This window comes from Ceratosolen solmsi, unplaced genomic scaffold (assembly GCF_000503995.2).
Source record: "Ceratosolen solmsi marchali unplaced genomic scaffold, CerSol_1.0 scaffold39, whole genome shotgun sequence".
NCBI lineage: Eukaryota > Metazoa > Arthropoda > Insecta > Hymenoptera > Agaonidae > Ceratosolen > Ceratosolen solmsi.
Genome location: NW_011948433.1, coordinates 4,241,055 through 4,251,456, shown reverse-complemented (window position 1 = coordinate 4,251,456; position 10,402 = coordinate 4,241,055). Strand labels below are relative to the sequence as shown.

The 10,402-nt window shown below is 48.1% G+C and overlaps 1 protein-coding gene across 2 annotated transcripts; it reads right to left on the bottom strand.

Annotated features, from left to right (window-relative positions):
- Positions 1-1,910: 1,910 nt before the first annotated feature.
- Hasp (Hig-anchoring scaffold protein) lies at positions 1,911-7,921 on the bottom strand. 2 transcript variants are annotated; one of them, XM_011502560.1, is made up of 5 exons: positions 7,052-7,921; positions 5,675-5,805; positions 4,850-5,090; positions 2,540-4,440; positions 1,911-2,458 (listed from the first exon to the last, which is right to left on the bottom strand). In XM_011502560.1, exons 1-5 carry the CDS (start codon positions 7,839-7,841, stop codon positions 2,219-2,221), a joined length of 3,303 nt encoding a protein of 1,100 aa, XP_011500862.1. In that variant the 5' UTR covers positions 7,842-7,921; the 3' UTR covers positions 1,911-2,218. The 2 variants fall into 2 exon arrangements, with proteins under 2 accessions (XP_011500862.1, XP_011500861.1); XM_011502559.1 differs by having other exon boundaries at positions 1,911-4,440.
- Between the last annotated feature and the right edge of the window lie 2,481 nt (positions 7,922-10,402).

The following is a 10,402-nucleotide window of genomic DNA, read 5'->3' as shown; positions in this document are numbered from 1 at the left end:
GCGATGCTACTCATGAGATACAAAAAGCACTCTTAACTTTCTTCGTCAGAGTGAGGAATGATGAATTCTTGCAAAAAAAAAAAAAAAAAAAATAAATTTCATACGTACGAAATAATTAAGTAAATATATGCATTGAAAATACACTGAATTGCATACACACATACGCAAATACACGAGCTCGCGTGCATGAATAATAAAGTACTGTTACTGTTTATACGTTCAATAAAAGAAACTTCTTTTCATCTATATTAATTGCGAATAATTTAAATGTTGTTTGAATAATAATAATTTAATACATGTTGAAAGTTCTTTTTGAACATTATTTTACATATTTTATAAGATGTATCGCTAATTTAAAAAATATCACATGTGATATTTATTCGAAAAAACTTTCTTATTTTTCTATATTTTTCATAATATATCCTAAGATATACTACTTCCTGTAATTATTTCAAATACAATTTTCCCAATAATGCAAATGTAAAATCTTGATATATATATATATATATATATATATATATATATATATGTATGTTTATCTTACGTTTCGATGTCTTTTTAATCATACTTCTTCATTTAATTAGTAACGTTCTTAATTGATTTGAATTTCTTTATATCAATTACACGTCTGCACGAACACATATGTTGATTTATTTTATATATATATATATATATATATATATATATATATAGATTGTTAAAACTGCAGGATGTAAATGTTTCTTTTATTTGGTATATCAATTTCAAAATTGTTTTTCACGTTAAACTGGTGTAACTTGTTTCGATGATTTAATATTTATTAATACGATAATTTAAGCTCGAAATTTTAGTACAGCATCGAAAAAAAAAGAAGAAGAAATAAAAAGGAAACATTAGATTTTTTGTCTGCGTCTACATAATATGCGAAACATGATAAATAAGATTAAGTTTTAATACTAAATTTCAAGGAGACGAGCTATACAATTAAAAATAAATAATCCGTGGCATAATCAATGATAAATCAGTGAGATAGATTATTTTTTGCGTCCGCGCGCGCGTGTCTGTGCGTGTGTACGGGTGTGTGCTTTGGACGAGTATGTGGAAATTGTTTTGACATCGGGTATTCAATTGGATTCACTTTAAGGAGCGGAGATGAGGATTATGAATGCACAAACTTTGAGATGTATGACGCGATTGGGCCATTCGTACGTCTGCATCGAGATCCTTGATTCGTTCTCAAATTATAATTGGTTCGTAATTAATGACACTCTCTTTACTGACAGATGAGCCAGACATTCGTCTGTAGGCGAGCAATCGGCACGAGTACATTCGTATTTAAATGGCATACTTGCCGATCACTATGCAATCTGAAGTTTATTTTCAACTTTAATTACCCCGGTCGTGCCGGGAGAATATTAAAAATTGCACGCAAATCCTTCATTCCTACTTTCTCCACGATACATTTCCCTTCCTACGTGTCTCAATTATTTTTATTCGACCTTCTTACACGCGCTAATAAAATGTTAAGAAAAAGAAAATGATAAAAAACAGAGAGAGAAGGGAGAGAGAGAGAGAGAGAGAGAGAGAGAGAGAGAGAGAATGATAAAGTCAACACTCGCAATGGTCGCAAAACTGATTCGCGTGATTTGTCTCGGAATTGGCTCGGTGCATAATGAGCCCCATGGAGGTAGGTAATGATTCGACTGATTCGCTCGTTTGCAGCTGCAGCCGAACCCCCATCGCAACTCACGCGCTTATTCGACAAATTAATAATCTTACAATCTATAATTTGAAATAAATTTTTTATTTATCACATTTGTCAAAATTATAATTAAATAACAAGTCAATCGACATTTCTAAATCTCGTACAATGAATGAATGCCAAAGTGGCCTACGGAATTACAGGCTAAAAGTGAAGTTTCTGCTGTCAAAATAAAAGGGGCTCGGAACAACGGAACCTAATTGAATTGGCATGCGTCATTAAAATCTTCAGTCAGTTGTGTATTGAAAAGATTTTATTTATCATCAAAAAACAAAATAAAAACAAAAAAAACAATAACAAAAACAAAAGAAAAACGTCATGTACACACGTTACAGTGCGCCTAACGACGAAAATGGGAAACAGATTAACTATAAGTGTATAATAATTTGTATAATCGCATAAAATCAGTTGCTTATTAATCGGTTAATTTACCAATAAATTCCATCGATATCACAATAAAACCATTTGATGCTGCTCTCACTTGTTTTCGTGCCTCGTCGGCTGCCGCTGATCCTGCGAGCTTCTAACCACCCGATCCGACCAGTTCGCCTGATTATTCCGAGGCGCGGAACGTTTCACGTTCGCCTTGTACTCGTCTTCGTAAGCGTTGAGATAGAAATTTTTAAGATACATTCGATTAGCCAGTTCCGCGGACGCGAGGAAACGCTTCGTGCGGCTCTGCTGCTGAATCGCCGACTCCTTCCGTGTCAACTGCGCCTGATAATTATCATTCATGGTGAGCTTGGGAGGCGTATCGTCCGCCAATGGATGATTGATAGATAGTAGCTTTCGTCTTACTTCGGCTGTCGGTGGTGGCTTTGTCGACGAGGCGTCACGGATCCTTTTGTTCCGGAGCTTCGCCTCGTTATTATCAATTTCCAAGGTGGGTATCTCGTTCTCCGACACCGCGAGCTTGCCGCTCTCCGTCATCGTACTCCCGTCGTCCGCTGTTGTCACTTCCGTTGCCCGCGACGTTTTCACGTCGGCCGTTGGTTTTGCCGAGGTGGCGATCGATTTCCCCAACGGCTTCCTCGGCTTCGCGCCCGTCGTCTCGTTTTCCACTTTAGACGCGTTCAGCTTAGTCTCTATGATATGTTTGAAGAACGCGTAAATCTCTCCGACCGTGAACATCGTGCCATTCCTCACGGATATCTTGTCGATCTTCATTTTTCTGATTAGCTCCTCCGTGGCGTTCTGCGCCTCCAAGGCCGACAGTTTCTGCGTCACGTAATCATTTATGAATTCATAAAAGCCCTTGTAATAGTTGGGCGACTTGTGCTGTTTCTTCCTCTCGGCCTCCCTTGACTTCTGCTTGTCTCTCTCGGCGTGGCCCTGGCCCTTCTTCTTCTTCCTCAGATCCTTGCGCAAGTGCTTCTCGCTCCAGCGCAGCGACTTATTATAGAACTTCATGATTCTCTCGAACTCGCGTTTCAGTTTCGTGAACTCCCGCTGGGTCTTCGTCTCGAAGCTCTCGTGGCCTTTCGCCGAGGCGTTCCTCCGCGGCTCCGCCAAATCCACGTGAAAGAAGTTCTTGCTCATCACGTTCAGCAGCTCGTGCATCGTGACATTCGTGTCGTTGCTCGCGTGCCGCGAGTCGATTCGTTGTAACTTCCGGTAGACGATTCTCAGAAAATCGATCATCTTCTCGTCCTTGGTCCGCGGCTTATTCCTATGGGCGCCGCGGCTTCTGCTTACGTTACGCGGCCCGACCGCGCTGCTGCTGCTGCTGCTGCTGCTGCTGCTGCTGCTACTCGTCCCGTTGCCGTTTGGCGCGCGCCCCGCCCCGGCGCCCTCCTCCCCGTCGACGTGGCTCAATGCCTCGTGGCTCTTCTCCATCTCGAGCTCGAGCAGCTTCCTCCCAATCTTGCGGAAGAAGTCGATGAACTTTCGGTAGGCCGCTACTACCGTCTCGTTCCTCTGCTCGCCGACGGATCTGCGCCGTCTGTTCCAGCGGATCCGCGGATGCTGGCCGAGCGTGCACTTGGGGAGCTCCTTGGGGCTCCAGGAGCCGCCGATGCAGGTTGCGCCCGGTGGGCCCTCGCTCAAGTAGTAACCCTTGTCGCAGTCGTACATTATTTGCTTGTTATTCACGACCTTCTTCACGTACGGGCGATAGTCGTAAACGCCCATGTTGCCCACGAGGAGGACTTTGCCGTTCTGCACGTAGCCGGGGAAGGGGCAGTAGACCTCGATGCAGTGCGGCAGATCGCCAGTCCAATTTCCATATCGGCACTCGACCGCGTACGAGTTGTTGTAAGGGCCGCCGCCGACGAGCTCGAAGCCGTCCTTGCACTTGAACACGGCCTTCATGCCGTGATCTGTCTTGGGGGCGATCACCATACCGTTCTTGGGCGGCTTCGGCATCTGTTTGCACCTCGCGGGCGAGCACGAGGGCACGATGGACCAGGTGCCGTTGTTGCAGACGACCGGCATGCCGCTGGCCGCGAACTCGTAGTCGCTGACGCACTCGACCGCGAGCCCCTTGCCGTGCTCCGCCACCGTGACGTTGTTGATGTGGTCGCGCTCGTCCGAGGCGACGAACACGCGGCCCCGGGCGATTTGTGGCACGATGCAGGGCGCCAGACACTGGGGCACCGGGTATCTCCACTTCCCGTCCATCTGGCAGAGGCTCGAGCTGTGGCCCTCGAGCTTCGTGTGCTCCTTGCAGCGAAATATGAGGCTCGAGCCCATGCCCGTCCCTGTCAACAGTAGCGAACGTTGCTGGGGTGCGGGATCGCGTCGCATTTTAGCATTCGAGCAGCTACGCGATACTCTTACCCTCCACCCGCCCACCGACCACTCGTCGCCCGTCTCCGTAGCCTGACCGATCATGCGGTCGGTCGGGTAGCGGAGGCTCGGGGCTGAAGCGGAGCGTCAGTGCCGATCGATAAACAAGACGGAAATAGCGGCGGTGACGCCGTAAAGAGTGAATTATAAAAGGAAAATTTATATGCAGCGACACGCGCGATCGCTATCTTTAAGCACATCTTAATTTAGGGCCCGAAGCCAATGACGATGTCTGGCAATTCTTCGATAACGATATTTCGGCCGGGCGGGAGCGTCCCACTATTATAATGTCGGCACCCACTGAATAAAGAAACTATTTACCGTTCTCGATATTGTCGATCCAGCCATTATAGAGTACGCCGGGGGAGCCGCAGTTTATCTCCCTGCACGTTGGCGCCTGGCCCGTCCATTTTCCGTCGGCGCTACATCGTCGTGTCGCCGCTCCAACGATAGTGTAACCAGTTTTGCACTCATACGACACCACGGAATTGTAAGCGTAGGACGTGTAAATGGCTTTGCCGTTTACTGGATTCTCGGGTAGATCGCACTCGACCGATGTCACCTGGAAGCGCAAATTGATCTTCATCCTACAATTACGCGACAAAGCACTTTGCATGCTGAAAGCCCCGACGCGTTGAGGTGGTGTACGGAAGGGCCGGAGAGGAGGGGGGAGGGGGGGGAGGAGTAGGGGATGTCTGAGGAGGGGGACTGAGTGGAGCTTGGAGGTGCAGCTTGGAGATGCCGAAGATGCGAGAACATGTGCCAAGTTAAGCTTTAAGAGAGGCTATTCGGCTGTTGGATTAATGCGTGGGGGGTGGGGTGGGAAGGGGGAGGATGAGGGGGAGGGGGGGGATCAAGCGGGGTGGTGGATAATTTTCAAATTATTTTGACAGGCTCGTTCATTTAAAGGGACTTGTTTGATTTAATTTGCTGTGTGCATGCGAAGCGTCGGGACGCTCATTCGTCACAGAGATTAGCGTTAAATGTACGAGGTTTATTGAGGTCGCCAATGTCGGCTCGCTCGTTTGTAAAAAGTCAAATTTGTATCGTGCAATGGAGAGTGCATTATTTATGAAAGTTGCGGCATGCTTTTATACAGCACTAAACACATTTAATAAGAGATGATAATGTAAAATGTTGTTGAACCTCGACGCATTTCGGTAGTTCGGCAGGTAACCATGTGCCATCAGCGACACAAATTTTTTCGGCCTTCCCCACCAACTCGTAACCGTCAGCACAATGATACGAGACGTGGCAATCGTATTTGTAACATTCCCCTTCAAACATAATTTGCAATTCTTTGTTACGCATTACAACCATTCCTCAGCACAAATTTTAAATTGTCCTTCTATCATTTCTCGCGGTAATATCTTATACGGACCACTTATAGCTAAAAAATCATTATGATGTTAATTCCGATGCTATTAATTATGAAGCAGAATTACAATTGTCGTTATTCTATTAGAATTGAGCGTGTGCGTGCAGTTAACGCAGCTTTACGTGCATGGAAAAAGAATTGAATAACCAATGCTTATCAGGGTAGCCTTCGTAATGTATTAGCATCCGATTAACGAATCAATTATTGAATTATAAATCGTAGAGAGGGGAGGGGAAAGTAATATTTAAAATTATACGATATTCCAATTATAATTAGGAAATGAGTATGATTGGAAGTTTTTTTTTTTTTTTTACGAATTGTATTATGAATCTTGTAGTTTCTGTCAAAAGTTTTAAAGCTGTTTTTTCATTTCTTTGTTTTGTTGGAAAAGATTCCGCGAAATCGATTATTACTTCCGGGAAATTCATCAAGCAGGACGCAAAAAGTACAAATTAATCCCTCCGTGGATCTAAACATTCTCATATGCCATTTGCTAGTAAAAAATAATTCACGCGCTTATTGCTTAATAAATGTAAAAATACAAGTAATCGCTTTGAATAATAAAGATTGATCGTTTCCATTGTTTGCCGTATGACATATAGCAGTTATGAATTTTATATGAATTTTAATCATCTTCATTACTAAAGGGCAGTTATTTGGAAATGTCTGCTGCCGATATAATAGCTCTGCTGTCTTATTCTGCTCGGTTATAGGGCAAAGCCGATGTTTTCATGGAAATTTTTCGCCAGCACGAGGCTGTCGAGGCGAGCGAGAAAAGCCTGCGGGCGCCGAAGGCTCCCGAGCAGGGATGTCTGAAAAAAACTACCCCTTCCCGTCCCAATGAGATTTAAGAAAAAATATCCTTTGGTAGGCCACCACAGCGATACAATGTTCGCCCGCGCATTTATCCATCAACATTCGACGGAACGTGTGGATTGGCTATTATCATCGCGGTACTCGATTGCTCGTCGACTCGGAATTCGTGGGAGGATGGGCTCCTGCCAGGAATGCGCGGGATGAATGAATAATGGAATGGTCGCGCGAGCATTGCTCGGTGATAAAGCAACTTGCGGAATCCTCGTGGTCAGGAGTCCCCTGTGGTCGGCCAGAAGCGTAAGGCCAGGGTGAGTGGTGCGAGAGCGTACCGGCGTGCCATCCGTTGGCGATGTCAGCCGGTGGCTCGCAGCTCCTCGCCTCGCAGGTGATGTCCGGCCCGTACCAGCTTGCCGCCCCCTCGGTCATGAGGCACTTGGCCTTGGGCGAGCCCTTGGTCACGTAGCCGTGGCTGCAGTAGTACTGGACCATGCTGTCGAGCTCGAAGGTCGTCTGTTCCGGCAGCGCGTTATGCCGGGCGTTGGGAAACTTGTGGGGCGTCGTGCAGAAGGAGGTGGGGTCCTTCTTGCAGCTCGGTGTGATGCCTGACCAGCGGCCGTCGACGCCACAGCTACGCTCCGCGAGGCCAACGACGTAATAGCCCGGGTCGCAGGTATAGTTGATCCTGTCGCCAAAGAAGCGACCGCTCACGGCCATCAGCCCGTGCTCGATCTCAATGGGCTCCGGGCACTCGCGGTCGGGCTTAATGCAGGACATGCCGCAGGCCCCGTCGCACCGGCACTTCTTCTTCTTGCTCTTGCAGTCCTCATCGGTCGAGCACTTCCTGAGACACTTCTGGCCGAATATCTCGGCCTGCTCCTCGTCGCGAGGACACTGTGCCGAGGGCGAGTTGCGCGGATTCTTGTATACCCGGCCCTCGTCGTCAATCTCCGGCTTCGATGGATAGTTGTTCTCCTTGCTGTTGTCCTCGTCCCATTCGTCGTCCTCGTCCTCCTCGTCGTCCTCGACGGTCGCCTGCTGCTGGAGCTTAGATTGCGAGCTCGCGATTAGCGCGCAGAGCACGAGGAGGCCCAGGATGGCGAGGGTGACGCGCGACCTCATCGTCGCGACGGGCTGCTGGCTCTTCTCGCAACGACGCTGGCCACGAACCCGAGCGCGAGTGTCCGGACACTATCGGTTAAAATAACTACTGCTCGATTGATCGCCGAATGACAGTCGCACGCGAGGACGCTCGCTCTACATGTTTCCGGGACTCGGGGGACGCGCACTGCGGCGAGAGGGTCGGGTCGTGGCCCGTGGCCCGGGGCGGGGCGGGGCGGTACGGGACGGGGTGGGCGAGCTTGGGCCCAGGCGGGAAATGACGAGCGCCTGGCGGCCGCGCGCTCGAGCTCGAGGAACGAGGACGGGAGTTTCGTCCACGGGGAGGAGGCTCTCAGCCCGCTCGTGGGCACATACTAACGGGGTAACGGCCGGCGGCAGCCTACGCGTTAAATCACTCCGGCGATCGGCCGCTGCTCCGGCGCACGTACGACGAACGCGAAGATTGATTTGGGAGTCTCGCAGCGCTCGCTCGTCGCGTCTCGTCCCCCGGCCGGATTACAGTTTTTACGCGTACTGCGGCTCCGGAGCTGCTGCTGAATCCAGGAATATTGGCGCATCCAGGTTCGCGCATCTGAGCTGTTCAATACGCGTCCCTGGACTTGCGCAGCATCCGGTAGATGGCGTCGTTAACGTGGACGGGACGCGACTTCGCCACCCCCGGCAATGAAATGAAAAGCCCGTGTCGTTGCCCTGTTCCAAACCTCACCCCCACCCCCCACCCACCCCCATATATACATATATATACATACATACATGCATACATATATATATATATATATATATATATATATATATATATATATATACCACCCCCTCACCATACCTCACCTCACCGTACATCGCCACCCTTCACCCGAGGCAGCCACGGCGATTGCCGCGCGTAGCGCGTAACCGAGAGCCTCGGTGGCGGCTGCGAGCACCAACGCTCCGCGAGCATTTCATTGGCATCTAAAAGTGGTCGGGATTGGGGTCGAGGGGGCCCAGGTAGGGCGCCATCCGACTGGACGAATCGTGAACGTATGGACGAATGGATGGATGGCGCGACGGTTCGGAGGATGACCGCGCGGACGCTTAATTGCACCAGGTCGAAGAGTCGGCGAATGCGTTTTACGCGCACTGTTGGTGGGTCGCGAGGCACGCCGCGTTAAGAAAATCAATAAGCCAGTGAGAGGTGAGAGCGACTTGGCATTATGTAGATAATTCCGGGAAGATGTATTTGCAAAGAAACTTCTCGGGTGCTCTTGGCGTTAAGTAAGGAGTCCCACGAGGCGGATTGATAGGCGAGGAAAATAACGTCGTGGAACAATGCGCGAGTTTCGAGTTCTCGGAACTATTTAAATGCTCGACGGAGGACGGGTCGGAGAGAGGTACGGCAACGGGACGTGGTAGGACGACGGGATACTAGAGGGGGTGTGTGGGGTGTGGATGAAGAGATACGGGGGAGCTTGTACACGCGCGTACGCGTTTCACGTTTAAAGACGACCCGGAGGCATTAAGCGCTTGTCAATGACGTGTTTGAACAATCGTCAGCGAAATGATAATAGACTTCGTCGCATACGGATGCTGCGTTTCTAAAACTTCGCTAAATCGTCGTGGCAATTTACATTTTCGCGTGAAAGATGTTCGCGGTGATGTTCGTATTGGGACAGGGGTGCGACGTAGACGGCAAGAGGAAGTGAGAGTCAGTGAGCGGGGCTGCAGTCGTCGATAATAAGCGATTATAACCAATTAGAAGGGTAAAAAAATATTGGCATAATAGCCAAAGTCTTGTCCCTCGAGATTGCGAGATGAGAAGGACGACGAGAAAACGGTGTGATTCGCGTAAAGCGCTTAGGATGCGGCTGGTTCCATTGTTCGCCGGGCAAACGAATAAAAAATTGATAAAATATTCAAAGCGAGTCGTCGGGAGTGCAACAATAATATAGCAATTTGATTTCTTAAAATATAGAGAGCTATAATATTTGCAATTGAATGCATGAATATAAATATCCATAAAAGCGCGGTACAAAGCAAACAAAAGGTGGCGTTAGTAACTCAACTTTTGACAAATGCACCACGAGCCTCTTTTCAATCGGCCACAAATTATAAGAAAGATTAATTCGAAAAAATCCCTTTAAAGCCGAGGCACCTTGAACGACGTCTCCTCGCGCTCGCCCGTGTCACTGCGCTAGAGATTAAGGGCCCGACTTGGGGATTCGACTCTTTTTCAATTTGCGTCGCACACCGCCCCATTTGCATGATAATGCGCGGCCGCTTCACCGCGTGGCACCGGATATATTTATACGTGCACACAGCCAACTCTCCGACGATTGTTCGCGCACCGACAACTGCTTCGTATATAAATGCATTTAATTGTTCTTTATTTATTTGGTCGTCATTGTTTATATTGGAGCGATGATGTTGGCGATTTATGGAAATTAATTTAGCTGGAGAGCGTGCATTAGGTGTCTCGCGCGATAATAAAGAGATACGTGAATTGTCATGGACGATGATGGTTATGGCCAATGGATTTAGAATTGGGACTTGAGATTAGTCGATGAGAATTATTAATGGAGGATGCT

Bases quoted from the DNA above. Each gene is read 5' to 3' on its own strand.
- Hasp (XM_011502559.1), bottom strand. From the start codon at position 7,841: ATGAGGTCGCGCGTCACCCTCGCCATCCTGGGCCTCCTCGTGCTCTGC. The intron at 5,091-5,674 runs GTTCAACAACAT...TTGCGCTTCCAG, and splicing joins AACTACCGAAATGCGTCGAG to GTGACATCGGTCGAGTGCGA. The intron at 4,441-4,849 runs GTAAATAGTTTC...TACTGTTGACAG, and splicing joins GATCGACAATATCGAGAACG to GGACGGGCATGGGCTCGAGC.